Below are 23,822 nucleotides of genomic sequence, written 5' to 3'. Positions count from 1 at the left end.
AAAACAGAAACAGAAAGAACATTATCCAATTCATTTTGAGATGCCATGGTTACCTTGATATCTAAAACATGTAAAGGCCCAACAAAGAAATAGAAATACAGACTAATTTCCCATATTACTATAGCTGCAGAAATTCTCAATACATGCAAACTAAACCCAAGCACACATGAAAAAATCATCCACCATGATCAACAAGGCTTCATACCAAAGATTCAGGGATGATTCATCATACATAGGTTTATAAATGTAATACACCATTCAACCATACTAAGGCAAAAAACCCACATGATCATCTCACTAGATGCAGAAAAGACCTTTGGTAGAATCCAATACCCCTTCATGACAAAGGTACTGGGACTAAGGATACAAGGGACATACCTTATCATAGCTAAAGGTGATTTACAACAAGTCCATCATGAACATCAACTTAAATGTGGTGAAACTCAAAGGAAATCCACTAAAATCACGAACAAGACAAGAATGTCCACTTTCTCCCCATCTATTCAATATAGTACTTGAGGTCTTGACTAGGACAATAGACAACTGAAGGAGATCAAGGGGTTACAAATTTCAAAAGAAGAAGTCAGAGTATCTTAATTTGTACATGATATGATAGTATATAAATTTGACCTTGAGAATTACATCTCAGAACTCCTACAGCTGAAAAATATTTTCAACAAAGTAAAAGGATACAAAATTAACTAAAAAAAAATCAGTAGCCCTCCTATATACAAATGATAAATGAACTAAAAAAGAAATCAGAGCAACAATGTCTTTGTTAAGTCTCAAATAATATGATATCTTGTGGTAATTCTAACCAAGCAAGTAAAAGACTTACATGGAAAAAAAATAAGACATTGAAGAAAGAAACTGAAAACAGCAGAAGATTAAAGATCTCGATACTCATAGATTGGTAGGATTAATATAGCAAAAAAAAAAACCTACCAAAAGCAATCTACAGAATTAATGAGATCCTCAACAAATTCCAACACATTCTTCACAGAACTTGAAAGAACAATTTCCAGCTTTATATGAAAACACATTGCAGCAAGTGGGAGAGCAGACCCTAAGATCATGAGAGCAGAAGAGCTGGTCCTACCCCTTACCAGCTGCAGCACTCAGAAATCAGGCCCTACACCTCACCTGGGCAACACAGTAGAGCTGACGACCTTGCTGGTGACCTTGCTGGTGCAGGTGAAAGTGAGACAGCCACAAGGGAACGGAAGCAAGAGAACTGGCCCACCTCTTGCTCCCTGCCACACTGAGCAAGCTAGCTGAGATAGTGCTGGTGAACTTTTCCTGATGATGAGGATGAGAGAGAGCTGAGGGCTGACCAACTGAGCTACCATTCAGGCCGAGAACCAGTGCTATGTTTTGGCCCCCTTCCAACATCCACTCCACTTATGAGCTGCTAGAGCTCATGAAGGGGCTGGTACTGTAGCTCCAACGCTACAGTATCTCTATGGTAATAGGATAAGAGACATCACAGTGAAGGCCCAGTTTCCACAGCACAGCAGAAGACAGAAACCGAGAACCAGAACAATGACTCATTGCAATGAACACTTGTAAGTAAGCTTGTGTGAACTAAAGAGTATACTGTGTGACTCACTGTGCAACACTAAAGCTCCAACCATGAGATACTTTTCTTTCAATTTTATTTTATTTAAATTTATTTTATTTTATTTCGGGGCATTGCAAGGGCAGAGAGTGGATATGAAGGGACAAGGTGATAAATGGGATGGGGACACATGAGGTGAAATTCACAAAGAATTAATAAAAATCTAAAAATAATAACAAAACCCCACAGGATATCCAAAATAATCCTGAATAATAAAATAACTGCTGGAGGGATTTTCATCTCTAATCTCAAATTGTACTAGAGAAAAACAGTAATAAAAGCAACATGGTATTGACATAAAAACAGACATGTCAATCAATTCAACACACCTATGGACACCAGGTTTTTTTTTCCTTTTGGTAGAGAAGCCAGAAGCCAGAAATACACACTGGAAAAAAAAAGACAGCATCCATAACTATTGTTTCTATTCATTTATCCTTCCTAAGGAGATTAATCCATTCTCTCCTAGTTTCTTACTCTCCAATGAACCTCTGTGATTATATGGATTGTAGCTTGCTTCTCATTGACTTAAGAACTGACATTCACATATAAGAGAATACATACACTATTTGCCTTTCTGGGACTGAGTTACCTCACTCAGGATGATTTTTCCCCCTTGTTCCATCTATTTACTTGTGAATCTCATAATTCAGGAGGGAGGGGTCACTGTAACAGGAAGACAAAACAGAGCAAAGGAAGGGAGAGGGCAGCAAGAAAGTGAATACATGGAGGGACAGAGAAAACTAAAGGCCAGTTGAGCAATCATAGAGAAACTTATACAGTAGAAACTTCTTTCAATTTATACACATAGAAATATAATATAAATAAAATCACCAAATATTTTGGGAAAGAGAGTCCCAACTGCCTATTATTCATCACCAAATTCCAGTTCTAGAAATGGGCTAAATTGAATAGATCTGCTGGTCAAAGGGATGCCATAGGAAACCCCAAAGTGCCTAGTTTATTGTCAAGAATATTGATGGCTGCCCACAAACTGACAGTAAGGCTTTTTTGCTGAAGAAAACACATACACAACTCATTAAGCACAGAGAAATAGAGATTTGACTACCTAGATCCTTCACCTCTGTGAACTAATAATATTCATGGAACTGGAAGGTACTCTGCTCACAATATCAAAGTAGAAACATAAATCCTGACCCAGCTATAAACCATTCCATTTGCAAAAGTGGCCTGCCTGAAAGACATGCTGGTGTAGCAGGGGTACAAAGCTTGTAGAAGTGACCAACCACTATCTGATTTGAGTTAAGGTCAACTCCATGAGGTGAACCCCCATATCTAATGCTGCTTAAATGGTCAAGAACCAGAGACAGGATAGGGCAGTGAGCTAGGAAAAAACCAACTACTACTGTTCTGTAAAAGGGATGAAGTGATAAAATGACTCCTAATGACATTCTGCTATACTCATAGATCAGTGCTTTGCTCAGCCATCATCAGAGAAGTTTCCTCCTGCAGTAGCTAGGCACAAATACAGAAACACACAGCCAGACAGTATGCACAAATGAGAGACCTTGGAACTCTCCATTTTAAACGGGATGTCTCCATCAAGTCTCTCCCTTCAGGACTTGGAACTCTACAGAAGAGGAGGTGGAAAGACCATAAGAGCCAAAGGGGATGGAGGAACTAAGAAAACAAGGTCTTCACAAGAGAAGGTTATACATGTGAACTTGGGCAGACCGTGGCAGCAGGATTAGGGCCTGGAAGGTTCTGTATCAGATGGGGTCAGAGAACTGAAAGGAGAAGTGGACAAATTCCCCCAGCCCTTCTCAGAAGCTGCCCACAATTGATTGGCATTTACAAAGGAAAAAGAATAGTTTTCTCCAAGGGAGAAACAAAGCATTCCCCAGGGGCCCATGCTCAGCAGTAGGGGAGGAACACAAAACAAACTCAACAGGATCTTTGGATGCTCTTTTTATGTTCCATATTTTTAAGTCAGGTATTTTTTTTCCTTTTTGTCTTATAAGTCATTTTTGTATATATTATGGATTTTGGTTTGAAATTTTTAGGGGATTCCCATGTGAGAAAAATGTGTGTCAGTGTCTGTAGGTGTTCCTTTTACTTTTTCCTTGGCCTTTTCTTGTTTGGCAATTTTGGTATAGTCCAATTTGTTTATTTTTAACTTATTTTATTATATTGCACTTTATTTTGTTATTATTTATTGAATGCCTGTTTGTTTTTGAATAGATAAAGAAAGAGAAGAAAGGTTTAGTTGGTGGGGAAGAATTGGAGAAGCAGAGAAGGGTATCATCAGAATATATTATATGAAAAATCTATTTTCCTCTTTTCCATTCTTTTTAAAATATAAAAAATAAAATACGATAAGATAAAACAAAAATTATTACATTGAAGTTGAACAAGACAAAAGAACAGAAGGAAAAGAACACAGAGGAAGGCACAAGAATCATAGATTCGCTCATTCATATACTCAGGAATTCTATAACAACACTAAACAGGAAGACATAATATATAGAAAGGACCTGGTGCAGACTTGTGCAAGCGGTAATAAGAAAACGTAATATAGTAGGATATTTCATTTATATACATGAGAGTGATATAAATAAAATCCCTAAATAATGGGGGAGACAGAATTCCAACTGGCCATCTCTTGTCACCAAACATAGCTTCAACTAGGTGAGAAAACCAAACAAAACATGTTGAAACTGTGTTGCATCTAATTGATTTGTTGACCAAAGGGATCCCATGAGAATCTCTAAACAATACAGCCTATTGTCAAGATAATAAGTTGCTCTCCACAAATTGACAAAAAGGTCCCACTGCTGAAGGAAACACCTATACAACTTATTGAACTTGAACAAGTAACTCTGGTGCCTCCATAGAGCCTTTAGCCCTATGTTCGAGCATCTTTGGTACCCTACCAAAAGGGAAACATAACCACTGAAACAGCCACAAATCCTTTGATCTACAGTGGTACCCTGCCTGAAAGATTAGCTAATGCAATGGTGACAGAGAGCTTGTGGGAGTGACCAACCAGTATCTTATTAGAATAAAGGCCCACTCCATAAATTAGGACCCACGCCTGACACTGCCTGGGTGACCAAGAACCAGAGATTAAATAGTCCAAGGACTCAGGATACAATCAAATGAAACTGGTTGTAAAACAAAATAAAATTAGTGGGCAAAAAAACCTATTTTCAATAAAAGAAAAAAATCCAAAGCATTATTATTTTCAGATGATATGGTACTCTATATAATAAAGACTCTGAAGACCTTACCAGAAATATCGTACAGCTCATAAACACATTGAATAAATATAAAGATACAAGTATAACACTTAAAAATCAGTAGATTTGCTATTTAAAAGACAAGCATATCAAGAACAAAATCAAGGAAACAGTCATACTCAAAACAGCCTAAAATACAAAGCAAAAAAGGGAAGGATTTGCACAATGAAATTTTAAAACAATGAAAGAACTTGAAGAAGATATCAGAAGATGAAAGGCACCCCAGTCTCATGGATTGTCAAATATAGATGTTGTTGGAGGCCACTCATTTGTTCCCAGGTGCTTAGACCCAAAATAATCACACAGAAACTGTATTATTTTCCATACTGTTTGGCCAATAGGTTAAGCACTTTTCTAGCTAGCTCTCATATCTCCATTAATCTGCCTCACCACCAGGTCATGGCCTACCTGCGAAGTTTTGGCAGGGTAGAGAAGAGGCGTTTGTCTCCTGTGGCAGCTACATGGCTTATCCTGAGTCTGTCTCCTGCAGTGGTTTCTTGGCTTCTCACTGGCTCTGCCTACTTTCTCCTCTACCTCTCCTTGGTCTGTGTCACTCTATTCTGCTAAGCCACTGGCCAAAACAGCTTTATTCATTAACCAATAAAAGCAACACATATATAGAAGGACTTTCCACACCATACAGGGAGATACAAGAGCAGCCAAACACCCGCAGTTGGAAAACACATATTCATGTCTTCTATCTGGGTAAATCAATAGACACTTCCAGGTGATGGTGTTAACCTTGGTAACCATTGCTATTACCATAATCCATGGCATGACCCTGTTTGTGGATTACCTTTAAAGCTCTCAAACTAGCCTCCACTGGTTTGTGTCATTTGTTCCATGCCTTGGTAAAGCAATAGTACAGAGACCATCCACTATCCTTAATAGGAAAAATCAGCCAGACAACCATTGTTTTAGGCTCTGAAGCTATCAGAAGTTCAGAACTTTTCCATAAGTTTTCAAGGCTTGGTATTGTTGGAGCTATATAGAGAGTTCAGTTCAGTCTTATATAGATAAACTCATGATCTGCTGTGTTTTCCCATAAAGGATGCCTAAAGGCTCATTATCTTAATCATTGAAAGAAGACAGCTTAGTAATAACAAAGACAGCAGTTAATGGCAAATTACTTTCTATTTAGCTGAATTTGGAGTTACATGTTTCTTGTAAAATTATGCTCTGGATAGCTATGGCCTGGGAACCGTCAATAAATTAATGAATGCTTTGGAAAGTGCTTAAATCAAAGGTGATTCAACACAAATCATCCCTACTCAGGAAACAAGCAGCCAGGTTTGGGGAACAACAGAATCTGGCAAGGTTATCTCTGACTGCTTCCATCCTAAACAGGAAAACAGGGTGAGAAGGCTGTGTGACTCACTGTTAGCTCTTTGTGATTTCATCTTCATTCAAATGAGTGGAAGATTCCCAGTGACCCACGTGTAAATCTGATGAAGAGGTAGGCTTACTGTTGGGATGTTGGGATTTGTGCCTACTCTTATTTGCAAGAAAAATAATTGAGTAAGGAGTAGCTTTTTTTTTTTTTTTTGTCTTCCTGGACACTGCACTTGTTACAGGAAACAGGCTGCTCTAGTTGAGAAGCTGGGGAAATCGAAAGCTATGAACACTGCTGGGAGGAGTCCTATTTCATCACAACTCTCCCCAGGGAAACAGCACGAGGTCAGACATCTAGCACTGTTCAAATTAGGAACTCACTCTATAACCAGTTTCCTAGTCTTCCTTGTTATTTTGTAGATACTACATTTTCTCAGCATTTAATGAGATTTCAACACCCTGCTGTGTACTTTTTGAGAGATTTATCTTCCCACACGAAATAGACAAGCCCTATTTCTTGCCTTGTTGAGGATTTACAATCTGGACATTACTGAGAAACTTCCGGGAGGTAAGTTCTATCCTTGAATATAAGGAATAGCTCTGTGAAACCAACAAGAAGGCAGGAGATCACTGTGGGTTCTTCCAGTGCAGGGTGGGAGACAGAGATGGCTCTAGCTACATTAAGGGCAGGGAAACCCTGCAGCTGGGTTCTAATGCTTCAGGCAAAAAGACGGCAGACATGCTTGTTCCTCCATCTCTGGGGTTTGAGGCAAGAAAAGATGTGTTTTGATCACTGCAGACTGTAAAATAAACTTTCAAAGTGTAAGTATAAATAACTAGAAAAGTAGAAGAAGGCTTTAGCTATCTGGGCTGAAGAGTTAGCGGAAACCTGTTGGCCGTGGCACATGTCTGAGGAAAGGACAGGGAATGATATGAAGAATTACCATGAAATAAAATTGAATGAAAATGCTTCTGCACAGGGGTCTGTGTTATCTAGTAATATCTTAATAACAAACAAGATGAGAGTCAGTGGACATATATAGTAAAAATTTTTAAGGTTCCTAAACCCAGCTATTCAAATACATCCTGTTTTAATAAGCATATTTAATACTTTTCCCTTCACACAGGGAAGTAAAAATATTATTTAGTCACTGGGAGAAATTTTCTGTCATCATAAAAAGTTGTTCTTTTTGGTTGGTTATATTTTATTAGTTTGCAGTTTTTTTGTCATAATATATAAGAGATATAAAAGAAAGCTAAATAGAAATATATTTCTATTGTCTACTTTTAAAATATTTTAAACACTTTCTGTGTCCTCTGACATAGCACTACATACGTTCCTGAATTTCATAATTTAAATGTCAATTTCAGAGTTGTACCCATAATAAACCCATATTTCTAAGTTTAGCAGTTGCTCAAATTTTTTGGATTTTTGCAGATGCTTTCACTTAGTCATTCAGTTATTGACACACTGTTATATTGTCCACAAAACCATGGGATCTCCTTTTGAGTTTTTTTTTTAAATTCACAGGATGTGTGCTATCAGAGACATTGAATGTATATGATGAATGTATGTGTGTTTATAAGTATACTTATGTCAAAATATATTTCATGTTTTCATAGAGATGTGAAGGAACAGAATAATAAGAAAGAGCATGAACAATTATTAGTAGACAAATCCATAATTAAAACTGTTATATTTTTCTCGGATGGGGAGGTTTAATCATACCTTGGTATTTGATAAGAGTTTTCCCTTCATTTCTATTAAATCTTCACTAATGTAAGTTAATCAGAGTTGTCTTTAGTTTCTAATTATTTCTTTATTTTTCCATTGTTAAGGAACATTTTAAAACAACATAGGGGTACATTTCTTAAATAACATTTCAAAGAAGTTGTCGTTGGACTGGCTAGATATTTTGTTATGGGCTGGTAAAGAGCAGGTTTTTGTTCTGCTTCTGCTAAGGTCATTTCACTGTAGGATGTCTCTATCTTACATCAACCAACTGTATGTCCTCTTTCATCTGCCCCTCAACCTTGTTATGTACTTCCTCTTTCACCTTAATTTTAATCAGATATTTATTTTTAAGTATATGTGTGCCTAATCATCAAGTTTGCAGTTTTCATTAAGAAAGAACTGTTTTCTTTTTCTTTTCTTCTTCTTCTTCTTCTTCTTCTTTTTTTTTTTTTTTTTGAATTTTCAGAGAGAGTTTATCTGTGTAACAGCCCTAGCTGTCCTGGAGCTAGCTCTTGTAGACCAGGCTGGCCTTAAACTCACCTTGTGATCTGCCTATCTCTGCCTCCTGAGGACTGAAAGGGCAGTATACTACACCACCACCCGGCTAAGAACTGCATTTTTTGGATTTCTCGCTTTTGTTAGTTCTTTGAGAGAGTCCTACAGTGTATTGTGCTCATATTTATCCCGTCCCACAACTCCTTTTAGATACATACTCCCTTTCCTACAAATCCAACTTCGTATCTCTCTTTATCTTTAAAACCCATCAGGTACAGTTTGTGCTCAACTTACTTTTGGGGCGTCCCTTTAACACGAATGAGTCTCCCTCTCCCAAAAACTATAAAGTGCCAAAAACTCCTTAGAAGGTTAAGGGGCTTTGTGACGACCCCCTCTCATTTCATTCTAGGATTTTTCCTGGCTGAAACCTCCACAGACTTTAGGATGCTACCACAACCACTCTGAATTCTCAAGTTCCTGCCTGCCCAGCTGTGTTTACACTGGTTCCCTGCACTCATCCAAAACCTCTGTCTCTAATTTTTTTTTTCTTCTCGTCTTCTTAAAGTTTTCCTGAGAATAAGGAAAAGACCTGAGATGACTTTTCTCTGCTGGTAGCAGAGAACTTGTTTTTTATTTTGTGAAAGTTCACAGTTGAGATACTTTAAAATTTTAAAACTTTGGAATTTTAGGAAGACTTTGTATATTTTTTGAGAGACTTTTTGTATTTTAGAGAGATATTGGGTATTTTAGAAAGACTCTGGGCATTTTAGAGAGAGACTGGGTGTTTTGCAGAGAGACTGGATATATTAGAGAGGCTTTGAAATTTGAAAGAGAATTTTGGTCCTTTAAAGAGACTGGGCATTTCAAGTGTTTAGCTTCTAAGCAGTGAGGCTGAACACATTGATATCCAGAATGTGGTAGGCATAGATTGGCATTGATACATATGTATGAAATTGTGTAATTTTGGAAATCTATTGAACTTGGGATAATTGGTCTAAATTCAAAAGCAATATAACAAAATTGCTTCAATTTTGCTTCAATAACAAAACAAATTTTATGTTCTCAAATAAGTGAAACCCACAAAAATTATACATTATTTCTGTCATCACATATCGGGTTGTGCTGGAAATAGTTGTGTTTGCACAAGTACCAACCCAAATAAAATCTTTCTATTGTAATTTTCTCTGGGGTCTGGAGATCAGTATTGCATGAAAATTAGAATGCTGCTCTGAAGAAGGAAGTTTTACTGTTGAGAGCCTCTTTTCATCTCCTCCTCGGATATGGAGATGATCTGTTTTGTAATGTCCTAGGGCTTACAGACTATGTCTTTTTCTTCACACTCTCCATTTTCCCTCTCTTGTGTCCTCGTGTGAACATTCTGTTTATTCTTGGGTTTCATTGAGCATGGATGATGCTCAATTTTTCTCAAAAAAAGAACCAATTAACAGGCCTAGAAATTAAAATCCAATTATAGAAATGTCCATACAGGCATGATTCCTAAACTAAAATAATATAAATTGAATTATTGGACTCTGCATTCTCTGAAGTTTCTCAAGGAACTACATGAACTGTTGATGAGCTCTAAAGGAGGATCTTAGCCTATTGGGGAATTTCCAGAAAGCAAATTTTTAGTTGCTTCTAATTTTCTAATTTTTGTTATTTTTTTCTTTACAAATTTATCTGATGAGTGTTGAAAGACCCGTGGATATAATAGTAAATTTAATTATACTCCTATTTAAGAATGTAAAATTAGTAGGTTCTCAACTAGTGACTCTTAGTCGTCTAGTCACAGGGTTTTTGTCTCAGTAATGATAAAGGTTTCCACTCATACATGCCTTAGATCAAATAACCAAATGGATGGTTAATGCCACATTTATGTCATTATTGCACCAGTGAGCATGTATTTCTAGACTGGTTGCTAGTGTTCCACCAAGGATCCACAGATGAGTAAGTTTTATTTTTTTAATTTTCTTCCTCCAGTGTTGTGCACAGTACCTTCCAGAATTAGAAAATCTAGCCAGTAGGGACAAAAGCTTCCAGGTGAGTACCAACTTGATTTCCCCATGTTTTGTGACTCAATAATGTGGTGTCTTCTATAATAGATTCTTACCACAAATTTTTGACATGTAACCAATAATATTGTTCATAGTCTATATATTGGGCGTCTATGAGAAATGACTGGCCAGTAATTTCAAGAGAGCAAATCCATTCATTCCTAGCACTGGGTATTTCTTTAACCTGTAGAAACATTGTTGCCTCATTATAGAGTAAATTCATGTAAATTCTTGATAGATAGATAGAATATATATATATATATATGTGTGTATATATATACATATATATACATACATATATATATGTATTAGGAAGTTTTTACAGTGATACATTTCCATCTCAGTTTTTAGAAATATAATTAGGGTTACTTACTTCTTTGTCTATTCCTTCTATTACCCTAGCCTCCCATCAACCACCCCATTTCACTCTTAAGTTTTCTATATAATGAAAATTATATAGAAAATTAGTGAGACTACCTTTCCAAACAATGAAGAAAAAATTTAACACATCATAAACCTTGACAATACAAACATATTTTGTATATTTTGAAACCTATGGTCTCAGTAATAAAAATAAACATAAATGGAAGAATGCAATTATTTAAGTATTTCTTATATATTTTAGGAGACAGGAAGTTTTTAATAAATTATGAAACTATTAAAGGCCCTGGAAGAATTTAAGAAAGACTTGTCATTAGAAAACTGTGTCTATGAACAAGTACGTATCACTAAGTCAAGTCTGAAAGGATAAACCAAGAAACCACTAATGTAAATCCATCCAATAAATTCTAGGGTGCTGCTCTGAAAAACATGTAGATGTTTGAGAGATTGACAGTAACATCAACACAAAGGACCCATAGAGCACAAAATCTAAGCTCAGGAGAGAAAGGATGCTCCTGAGGAGTGTTTTGGCTAAAGCCTTAGCGGACAAGGGTCAGTGGCTCACATGGGCCATGTTACTTCAGGCATTGTTTATCCAGGATGAATCAGATGCAGTCCATTTGCATATAGGTCACTTTAGACTGGGAAAAATCAGACACGCACAGGCAGATATTCAGGAATGAAGCACTAAATAAGGATAGAAAAAGGACTCAGGATTTTAACACTCATAGCCCAGACTACGAGAAACAGCAACAATGACTGATTCCAACACTTTTCTCCCCCCACGACTGCCACTGGCCTAAGTCGCCTAACATGGCTACTGGGGAAGAATTTCCTAGACCTGTTTATTAATACAGGAGTTCTACATCCATTTTGGACAGTGACACGGTTGTATGTAACTCTGTTTTTCTCTCACATGCAATTATAGACATTATCAATTGGGGTTATTCATTAATACAGGAAAATCTTTGTTTTGGAATTGTCTGTATATGTGAGTAATCATATGTCCATTTTTATCTTTTAGGATTGTCCATAATATTAGAGATAATGAGTGAGTACAAGAAAATTGTTCTTCTAAAAGGATTAGAGCGCATGGAAGACTACCACTTTAGGACAATTAAGTCCTTACTAAAAAAAGAACTACACCTGTCTGAAAATATGCAAAATGATTATGACAGAATTCAGATTGCTGACAAGATGGAAAAGACATTCACAAAAGATGCTGGACTCAACAAACTGATAGAAATTTGTCAAGAAATTAATGATCTTAGAGATCTTGTTGAAAATCTTAAAAAAGAGAAGGCAAAAGGTAACAAGGGGAGCCCCCCCTCGACACTCATACCTTCGCCACCCTTCCCAAATGTCTAGCTCCCTGCAGTGATCAGAGCTGATGTGTCCCTTTCCCATTGTGTGCCTTAGAAATTATAGGGGTTGAAGTGTTTCAGATGTCAGTTACTTGAGGATTTCAAGGAATCCTTCTTAGAAACAAACTTCATATATTTCTGGTAGACATCTTTTGCTTTGGAGGTAAATGAAATAAAATGCTGTTGTTGCGATAGATTACAATACCCAACTGCCCAGTTCTCTGACAGAAAGAGCAGGGTAGAGCCAGACCCACTGGACTCTCCCTGGGGCTGAAAGGGGTGATGAGTGTCACGACTCAGCCACCCTCCCCCCTGGGCATGGGTGGGGGAGAACACACCCACTGAGTATGGAGTCTGTGGAAGCATAAATTCATTTATTGGTATCAAGCAGGGACTTATATAGGGCTGTGATGGGGCTCGAGAAGCATGCGATGGGCCAAGGCAAAGTAAGAAATGGAGGTCCAAATTCTAGCACATTTGTGGTAGCTGGTCAGAGGCGGATCTAGGACAGGTAGTCAGAGACATGTTTCCAAACTCTAGCTAGGCTCAGGAATTTACACTAGGCCTCACACCAATTCAAGTTAGGCTCAGGAAATTATACTGGTTCTCACACCTAGGCCTCATGAGGCCCAATATTCAACATGTTGGAAAAACTAGAAAATGATAAAGTAAAAATTAAAAAAAATCATTTAAAGCATTTAAATAGCACAAATTTAATACTTTAAACAATATTGAATATACTGTTACACAACTCTGACCTGAGAATATATCACAAGGAATCTCAGTCAAGGAGATCTCCAGATTGAGAATACCCTGAGTTGCATAGAAAGATATATCCCCAATATAAAAGTAAAATAAAACAATGTTACTATGTATTTACATCATATATCAAATCATAATTCTTTTGCGTTTGCTGTGATTTGGAATTATCCTCTTTAGAAATAACCTAATGCTATTATCATAAAGCATCAGGTTTATAAAACCAGTCTGTGGGATAAGATTGTTGGCACAGGCTTGTACTGACATAAACAGAAGTTCCCAGAATGGAGAAGCTGAGTCCACTATGCCTGAGATGAGTAAAGAATCCCCCGAGGTAGTGCCTGTATCTGACTTGTTATCATTGGCGACTTTCTGGGCAGGTAGAGCCTCTGCAGCAGAAGAAAATAAACACAAAGACACAAGAAGAGACCTAATAGTTCTTAAAATTGTTGCATAATATTTGATTGCACTTTCCACCCTGAGATTGCATTATTTACTGAAAAGAAAACTGTTTCGAGGTTTGGAGTGGCTCAGCCCTAGCACACACCTTTAATCCAAGAGCTTTCTGGTTGAATATTGTAAACAGGTTAAAACAAATTCAACCACATGCCAAGAGATGGAGCAAGCAACCAGTTGACAGGAAGTGAACATAGGGTTACTAGGAAAACAACCATAGAGAGTGGGAGGAAGTCAGGGCAATGGATAGAAATGGATAGAAAGAAGCACAAAAAAGCTGATGTGAGGGACATTCAGGTTGAGAGATTTTGGTTTGAGACAATGAAGGAAAAGGGGTTTATGGTACATCAGTGGAATAGGAAGGTCAGCTGGGTGCTTTCTCTGCCTCTGTGAGCTAGCAAGCTTTCACCCCAACATCTAGCTTCTGAGTCTTTATTGGTAAACATGAACCAGAGAGGTTTTCTTAAAAACAGCATGAAAGTGTCTTTCTGTAAAATCACTAATGAAATGGAATAAATTACCCATTTCATTTTTTTAAAAAAAGAAAGACAAATAATTTTGAATAAGCTTCAGCCATATTAACCATTTTCCTGGACTTAGTGTGTTTTCTTCATCCCTGTAGTTAAAAAGCCAAATAAAGAAAAAGTAAAAACTGCAGTGAAAAAAAGGAAGCAAGAGGAACCCAGTAGTTCCCAATCTCTTTCCACTGATAATGAACCAAACAAGAACAAGCCCTCTTCAAAGGTAAGGTAGCTAACCTCCCACCAAAAAGTTTTTTTTTCAGGTTCTTCCCTTCTTAATTTTTATGAGAGATGTAGTACTCTATCTAGTCCAAGGCTCTGTTAAAACAGAACTCCAAGTCAACAAATTCATAGTGGCCCATCCCTCATTCTGTGCTGAGTTTATCATGTGTTCTATGTTGTGTAGTATAACCCCCCCAATATCAACCAAAAAAATCACTACATGGCTCTTTAAAGACTATTTACTGAAAAGGCAGTTGCTTTGGGATGAGGTTTTTAAAAAGATTAAACATAATATGGACTTTATACTTCCATATCTAATACTCCTCTGCCTCCACAGGGATGAATATGACAAGGTAAATGTAGTTTTTCTACTCCTCTATGAGACAGTCCTATATGTCTTAGCTAGGGTTTTCATTATTCTGAAGAGATTCCCCTTCTCACAAAATGGCTACAGCAGCTCTTATTAAAGACCACATTCAATTGGCGCTTGCTTACATCCAGAGTGTTATTATTATATTATATTATTAATAGTATAATTGGAAGCATAGCAGCATGCAGGCAGACATTGTGTTGGAGAGGTAACAGAGAGTTCTACATCCTCACAGGCAACAATAACAGAGAGTGAGGCTGGGACTGACTTGACCATCTGAAGCATCAAGTCCCACCCCTCAGGGACACACTTCCTCCAACAAAGAACACCTACTACAAAAAGCTCACACCTCCTAATACTGACACTCCCTCGTTACTAAGCATTCTAATCTATGAGTCTATGGGGCAATTCTTATTCAAACCACTTATTATACAGTCTATCTGTTCAGACTGAGATATGCACAATGACAAAAAATGTATAATTAGAATCCAGTAATAAAACAAATTTTCTTATGGTCTTAAAAATATGCTTTATTTAATACTGAAGACATTCCTAAGGACTGGGGATAAAACTGTATAGAAAAGCACATCTTAGCATGTACAAAGCCTGGAGTTCAATTTCCAACACACAGGAAAATCAATAAAGAAAGCCAAAATTGTTCTTTCAGAAAAAGAGTAAAATACCCACAGAAACTGAAGGTGGCAAGAAAAGGAAGCTTACCCAGGAGAAGACTCATCTTCCAGAAGCTCCAGAAAGCAGCATACAAAAAAATGAACATTGTCTCCAGACTCCTCATAAGCCTCCACCAATACCACCCAGCAGCTCCTCCAACAAGGTACCACGTTTATATTCTCAGTGCTTGCACCTTTCCAGAGCATATCACTGGGTTCACCACAGCCTTGGAAAAACATCTCACTGATCCCCTACTTCAGGGATTTTCCTCATATTATTAAATAGCTTATTAAGTTATCAAGTCATGTATCACAGCTTTTGTGGTATTGAAAAGTTTAAGTATTTGTGAAATGATTTCTAATGTTGTAGACCAACTTTCTGCTTAGAATTCAGAAGGAAGTATAGAGGAGACAGTCAGGTATAAACATAGGAATGTGTTAATCTTCATTGCCTTCTTTCTTCTCAGCCTTTTCTCTTTGCTGGTGACCCAACCACAAAGATCATTTTCACCATTATGTGTTCTTTTCAGCACGTGTTTTGATACATGCTGTTTCCATTCTTGGAAGTCTTTTATCGCTGTTCATTCCCTAACCAAACACTATATAACTGAAATGATCACTTTTGCTGAGAGTCAGCTTCAGATCGCTCCCATCCCGTCAAGGCATACACTAAATTCTTCCAGCCATTCCTGTTCTATGAAGGTTTACTTTTTTGACTTTTTGAGGAACCCACAATCCAGCTTCCAAATAAATCACACGCAGAAGCTTATTTTTAGTTATGAATGCCAGGCCCTAGTTTGGTTTCTTGCCAGCTTTTTTTACCTTATCCTATCTACTTTTTGCCTCTGGGCTTTTATCATTCTCTCTTGTAATTCTTACTTTCACTCTTGCTCTGTGGCTGGCTGGGTGACTGGTCCCTGATGTTTCTTTCCCTTCCCTTGTCCTCTGTTCTCCTCCTCTTCCTAGATTCTCCTTCTGTTTACATACTCTGCCTGCCAGCCCTGCCTATCCTTGCTCCTGCATCACTATTGGTTGTTTAGTTCTTAATTAGGACCATCAGGTGTTTTAGACAGGAAAAGAATCACAGCTTCACAGTTAATCAAATGCAGCATAAAAAAAATTCACATACCTTAAAATGATATTCGCCAACAATTCCTCATCAAAGGGAATGGATTCTTGTTCCCATTTTGATGACTTGTTAATAAAATTACAACCATAACTTAGAAAGAACTCTTCATCAAGTCTATTAATCATATATATATATGTGTGTGTATATATGCATATATATATACATATATATATATATGGCAGGCATGTATTTTGAGAACTGGACTGTAATTTATACTAATCTTATTTTATTGCATGATACAATTGTGTTGTACATGCCATGTGACCAACATTTATTCTTTTTAAATGGCAGAGTCCTGATATTTGCATGGAAACGCCTTAGGAACGTCTAATTAACCGTGTTTGTAAATGATGACAGCAATATAATTCAAAATGTATACAATCCTGGAAAATAGGCTACAGCTAGTAGTCATTTTAACTAGAATGGCATCAGCTTCATAGCAATTGTTGCATTAGAAATGGCCATTGCAATTATTCAAAGGGATATGCATACTAACTTACCTTCACTTTTAAAGCAAAATTTTTAAATATTTATAATTTGTACTTTAAAGATTATTAAGTGTAATGAAGACCCTAACTAGATCGATTGCCTGAAGTACAAGTACTTCTCACATATGTAGAAGTTTGATTTAATTGAAGTTATGGCTATTTTAAATACCTAAACAAGGGTTTAAATGGGTCTGGATGGGCTTCACGCATGTGAGTCCAGTATTCTGTCAACTGAAATACATCCAATCCACCAAAATCTATCTTTGTGGTAAATTTTTTAGGATATTTGTCACACAATTTCTCTAAGGTCACCTGAAGAAGTATAACTGTGTATGTGTGGTGGGGGAATCCCGTGTGTACAATAAAAATGAATATATGATGAATTGGAAAGTCTACATGAAGAAAAATATAGAAATGACCAATTTTATCCCATGCTTCCTTTCCCATAATATGACACTAAGAGTTGAATATGCCAAGTAATATTTGGACAGTTTTGTGAGGTATTTGAGCTAGTATTCCATCCCAGACCAGTGAAATTTCAATACCTGACTTTTAAGAGGAGTTGTAATATCGATCACTAAGGATTGAACCTCTGTGCTAGAAATACTAAGTATGTTCTAAAATACTTCCCTCAGCCCAGGAGAAAGCTGACAGGTTTGAAAGTTCTCTTTTCAAAAAAGGAAGTGAAAGGATGTATTGGCTCTTATTTCTAAAAACCATTAAGCAGCATTAAGAATATCTCAATTATATTTTCTTTTAGAAACAGAAAAGGATAAATATCAAAACCCAGAGGACTTTTAAAACAGAGATTACCCAGGAAGAACAGCAGCTTCCAGAATTATCAGAAACCAGCAACTCCTCAGCTGCCAGTGAACTCCAAAATTGTCGGGGACTCTTGACAACAGCTTCTAGCAGCCTTCAGACTCCCCAGACATCTCCGTGCCTCGCTTTTAAAAAGGCTCAGGGCACTCCAGCACTACCCTGCCAGAATTTTCTAGCATCTCCAGTATCAGACTCTAACACCCATCTGATCTCTCAGTTACCTCTAACCCTGTCCAATGGTGTCCAGGCTCCTCGGGTACCTTTAGTAACAACATCTGAAAGTCCCCTGGCTCTATATATGTCTCCACCATCAGCATCCAAAAGTCTCCTTGCTCCAAGGGGGTCTCCAGCATCAGCAATCAGTGCTCTCCATGATCCTCTGGGGTCTCCAGCAACTACAAGCAGCAGTTCATGCAAGGTAATGGCTTCCTACTCTCAAAGTATAATGACAAAGATTAGCACAAGCCTGCAAGACTTTTTCATTAATCTATATGGACACATGATCTTTGACTTAAATAATCACTATTTTTATGGTGTATAATCACTGATCCTTCCCTACATTCAATTTTAGAATACTTTGTATGTTCTACTCCATTAAGAAAATGTCTGAGTCAGAGATCACCTGATCATGACTATCTGTAAAGAGTATGCTGAGTCACGTGCGTATTTAATTTTGCACATTATACTTTTTATTCAAGGTGTTGTTTTCAGATTGTGAATCGCTGCTGCAATTATATTGGAAGTGTACTTCCTGATGTTAGAACACATCAGTTGGTAATCAGAGTTAAGCCCCATCACCCACAGGGTGAAGTCTGCATGTTTCCAAGTCAAGGGTCAGAGAGTGCTTCAGTTCTAGCTGCCTCCCTGCGCTGGTACCCAGGTCGGCAGTGACTGTCCATGTACTTCCTCCTTCAGTTCTACAGTGTTGCCTCCATTTCAAAGTGCTCTCCTGATGTTCAGAAATGGAGTAGCATACTGAGAAGGCAGGTGATCAAAGTAAAATGACCTCATGAACATTTTCTGGTCACAGGATTCTCGTCCATGCTTGTTATTATAGAAAAAGAAGAGCTACTAACCTGAACCCTTTCTGAGTAGCAATATTTGAGGGTATCTTCCTTGGATGCCTACCTATACCTATTATAAGAAGGCTCTAATTTTTAGTCAAGGTTTTGTAATCAAACTCTTCCAAATGTTTCTAGAATGAAAACTTGACTAGAGCATTGGGGGCTTTGAGTTCAGCCCCCACAACTGTAAGTATAATCCCTTCGTCTACCAAGTAACACTCATATTAACTGAAATCACTAGGTAATAATTCAGGTAAATATCTATTTCTCTCTTTATTTAGATTATAGTATGACAATCATTGTTTAGATGTTCTCCACTGTACTCAGTGGAATAGTGCCTTATGATCTGTCTGAATTACACATGTTTATATTGTGTGTGTTTTATGTAGACACCAAGTAGAAGAACCATACCCAAGGAACCATCTAAGGAAGAAGGTTACCATCGAGATCCCAAAGAAGTGATGGTTTTGAAAGTAACAGAACCATTTACTTATGATTTGATTGATGACAAAAGGATGTTCCATGCCACAGTGGCGACTGAGAATGAATTTTTCAGAGTGAAGATTTTTGACCCAGTGCTAAGGAATAAGTTCATTCCAAATAAGATTATTGCCATATCAAATTATTTTGGCTTAAATGGCTTTCTGGAAATACACGAAGCTTCCTGTGTGTCTGATGTAGACAAGAACAGAACAATGAATATCTCAAAAACACTGAGGCAAAGAGCTAATGCGACTCCTAAAATTAGGGATCTTTTCTCACAGGCACAGGAGACATATGTTAATGGAGAGTTTGTGGTCTATAAGGTAAGCCATTGTGATACTTGGGAAATTCCTTTTGCAGTCTGGGATTTTAAGTTTTAACTTGTCACTGGAATTTGCTCAACTTATTTGACACAGTAAATAACTGCTCTTCATATCAGAAAGAGATGAGTACGGTTTCCTTATTTGGGGATTGGGAGAGTCTCTTATTCTTCTCCACAAGGTAAAACGATGAAAAATCTTTGAAATCGATTCATCAATAACCTTTGGCATTTTTCTACCCGGAACAATCCATTATACCCATCTTATTCCCAGACACTATTCAATTTATAGCACACTTCCAGATTTTTACTCTTTGATAGCTTCAATACCCATATTATTAGCAACTGAGTTGCAAAAAGAGCCAAACTCAAAGCCTACATACAGTTTGAGATGATGAGAATAAGAAACAAGAAACTATTCTGCTCCAGATTGAAGTCTTGACTAACTAGCCAAGATTATTTCTTTAATGTTTTCTCATTATAATATTCTTTACATTGTATCAATATCTTTTGATAGGGTGATTAATGTTTTAAATAATGAAAGGAAGAACAGGTTAACAGTCTAGTTTAATTTCACAGTTTATAACTAGGCACAACAAAAGTGAGGAAATTTAAGGAAATCTGTGACTTTTTAGTATTTTTTTAAGGGCCAACGTACCAATTCATTAGTATGCTTTTAAGTGTATGTTTTCATAATTCATTGTTTATGAATCACTCTTGGCTTTTTACTTTTTTCTCTGTTGTTTTTGACTGCTCTGGTGCTTTTGGTTACACAATTAACAAGTAAACTAAGTGGGGCATGAACTTAAATGCCAGAACTAAAAGCTGTAGATTTAATCCATGAGAGGTTAGGAAGGAGTAGAGTGAATGATGTGTGCAAGAGCAAATGTGATCCATTTAAAAAGGAGGTGAGTGTCTGTCTCTGTATGTGTGTGTGTCTATGAGGTGGGTGTGTGGCGAGTGAGTGTATCAGTCTTTATGTCTGTCTGAATGTTAGTTTCTATTTGTATGTCTGTGTATTTGTTTCACATACTATTTCTTATTTCTGTTAGTGTTCCTTTTATTTCATTATTGTTGATTTTCTTCTTTATTAATCTGTTTGTTTTCTTAAGAAAGAGAGAAAGAAGCTGTGGAGTTGGAAAGGTAAGGAAGTGAGGAAAATCTAGGAGTAGGGAAGGAAAAATTATGATTAGATTAGGTTTCATGAAAATAATTTATTTTCAATAAAAATTGAAATAAATTAAATAAAAAAGACTTATAGTTGTGTTTCTCGGACTGACAATGAGCCAAAATTAGCCTTTCTTCGCAGGCCTTCTGGAGACACCTAAGAAACCTGCAATGGTAACTAAACGGTTATTGCTGTATTATTCTTGTTCTCATTTATTGTCCCTTAAGAAATCTCAGATACTCTTATATGTTACCATAGTACTTAGAAATATACTCATTTTTCCTAAAAACTCCCAGCAGAAGAAATCATTAAGTAGGTAATACATAAGAGTGGCTTTCAAGGGCTGCAATGCTGACCCAATCATTAAGGCTAGGCCCACAAGGCTTCAAGAGGGAATTCAAAGAAAAGATTTGTTCACTAAAACATCTTAAACTCTCTGGTTCCTGAAAACCTTTTTTCAGTTATTTATTTTGTCTGTGAGGGATGGGAAGAAACACAAAAACTTTTAAAGTAGTGTGGAAGTCATGAGAGAACTTCACAAATGACTTCTCTCTTTCTACCATGAGAGCTGCTCATTGAGCCCAGGTAATCAGGCTTGCCAGCAAGCCCCCTTCCCCACTGAGCCATCTCACTGGCCCTTGTGCCTGTGATTCTAAACCTAAGAGCCATCTTGCCTTGGCAGGGACAGGATTATGCCGTCACTCTTTATTCCTCACAGAGGTGACATGCTTTGACACATTTTCTAAAAGATAAATGTTAACTTGCTTTTCAGAAAACTGAGAGGAGTCCCTTCATTTACTATGGAATTGAAGATGATACAGAGAAAATGGAAGTGGTGGTCCATGGAAGACTGACCAATATAAAGTGTGAGCCAGGCCAAAAACTTCGACTCGTCTGTTTTGAATTGTCCTCAAGCAAAGATAAATGGCAGCTGAAGTCTGTAAGACACAGTTACATGCAGGTGTGTGCTCTGTAATTTAATATTATTAAGAATCATTCATATATATGATTTCATAAATACATATATATTGTGTACTTGACTGTTGGCATTACATAGACAATCCAACATGAGAATAAAAACTAACTTTTCACATTTAATAATGAAATACCTTCTAGTATCTTTTAAGTAAATATTTCTAAATCATAATATAGAAAATAAATTCAAAAGTTGTTATATGTTTAGCCTAATGACAAAAAAGAATGTCCTTTATCAAAGCAGAGAGATAATTGGACAGGACTCAGGTTAATTAAGATTTTTGTTCATATTCTGACTCTTTGATTTTTCAAACTGAGTAAAGACTAAAGCACAAAGAATCTTGGAGTCTTCATCTATAAAATTCAAATACTGTCTCTTGCCCAGAATGATGTACAGAAATCACAAGTTCCCAAGGATGCCCTGGGCTAATAAGACCACAATGTGCTAAAATCCAAAATCCTTGTCATACTTACACATTGTGTGGGATTCATTTTACACTTTAAAAAAGGCCACAATAACCACGTGAACAGAAGAAATAGAAGGGATCACATGTTCGTTCACATAGAAACACTCTTACAGCACCATGGTTCCCAGACCACCAGCCAAAATTTCAAACATTCCCCCATGGCAGCTGCAATAGCAAAGTCCTTTCTCCCTCCTCCCAACCTGCCTGTTCAATGAGACTCTGCAACTCAATCTCTACCTAAGGAATGACAGCTCTTTCCTCTCTTCTGGAGCTCTGTGCCATAACCGGGCCTTCCAGCTGTGTGCCCAAGTCTGTCGGAGTGACTAGCTACTCTCATAGTTCCAAGAGGGGAATAAAGCTTACTTCAAGGACAGAGTGACATTTAAGGAGATAGACCAGTGAGAAATTGGATGTGACCCATAGGGACAAGTCAGTATGAATATAGAGAGTGTTTGGAGCCATTTGAATTTCACTTGATCTGACCTCATCATCTTCTTTTTTAAGGTCGTCGATGTCAGAAAGAAAGTCACTCTAGCCTGATTCAGATAAGAAAACCTGGATGCCAAGATACTGTTTATGGAGATAAGATCCAAGTCCAGAAAACACATGTATACATGAACTGTTGCATACATTTCATATCTATGAAAGCCAGCTCCTTTTTAATGGTTTTCCAAGACAGGATTTCTCTGTTTTGTCCTTGCTGTCCTGGAAATCACTTTGTAGACCAGGCTGGCCTTGATCTCAGCGGTCTACCTGCCTCAGTCTCCCGAGTTCCAGGATTAAAGGCCTGGACCACCACCACCAGACCTGCTCTTAATTCTAGGAAATGATGATTTCTTTTATTGTTTATACACCTTTAATGATTTAAGTTCTATTTTTTCTATCAATAACTTTATACATGTAAATCTATAAGTTTTACATATAAAACTTAAAAATAAAACCACATTTTGATAAAGAAATGATTCCTTGGGAATATCTTTTAGCCATTGGAGAGTTGCTGTAAAATCAAAAGTATAGAATACAAACTTCATGTGTGATGTTAAAGACCAAGCATGCCAAAGAACAAGTAGTCTGTGTCTACCCCAGAAAACTCAAGGCATTACTAAAAGACACGGGAGAAGGTTGAATTCAGCCTTGAATTCCGACTCCACTTCTTTGATAACCACAGTTACACTTTCCAGCCATTATCTGTATCTTCCGTGTACTTACATTTTCTACCAATATATCTGAAGCCTATTGACCACATGGGCACCCACATACATCAGGTCTCTCTTTCTCTCTCTCTCTCTCTCTCTCTCTCTCTCTATATATATATATATATATATATATATATATATATATGAAACAATGAAAATGATTGCTGCCCTTAGAAATACTTTCATGAATTATATTTAATCAAATATTTCACAAAGAAAGAGGATCTGATCAAGACTAGTTTAGGTGCATGTACAACAAGACAAACTGTATCCTCAAAGGGAACTTTTATGATGAATATCATGTTGTGCATCTTTCTCCTATGTATAATTATGTGTATATAATCACATAATTTACTGTGTTGAAAAGACATGCACAGGAAGTAAATGCCTACCTAAACTAATCCTGTCGGTTGAAATGAAGATCCATCCATGTCACACCCCCACAGCACCCCAGCTCCTTCTCCTGAACCCCA

General features: G+C 37.1%; 1 protein-coding gene across 1 annotated transcript; it reads left to right on the top strand.

Moving 5' to 3' along the window:
• The first annotated feature begins 6,451 nt into the window (after nt 1-6,451).
• LOC142859023 (interferon-activable protein 203-like) lies at nt 6,452-23,112 on the top strand. The gene is made up of 9 exons (XM_075989189.1): nt 6,452-6,778; nt 10,421-10,480; nt 11,900-12,184; nt 14,077-14,198; nt 15,235-15,402; nt 17,616-18,095; nt 19,131-19,547; nt 21,484-21,672; nt 22,658-23,112. The coding sequence occupies exons 3-9, from the start codon at nt 11,923-11,925 to the stop codon at nt 22,691-22,693; spliced, it is 1,674 nt and encodes a 557-aa protein (XP_075845304.1). The 5' UTR covers nt 6,452-6,778; nt 10,421-10,480; nt 11,900-11,922; the 3' UTR covers nt 22,694-23,112.
• The last annotated feature ends 710 nt before the right edge of the window (nt 23,113-23,822 follow it).

Source organism: Microtus pennsylvanicus, chromosome 10, assembly GCF_037038515.1.
Source record: "Microtus pennsylvanicus isolate mMicPen1 chromosome 10, mMicPen1.hap1, whole genome shotgun sequence".
Lineage (NCBI taxonomy): Eukaryota > Metazoa > Chordata > Mammalia > Rodentia > Cricetidae > Microtus > Microtus pennsylvanicus.
The sequence above is the reverse complement of the archived record's forward strand: the minus strand, read 5'-3'. Positions and strand labels throughout refer to the sequence as shown.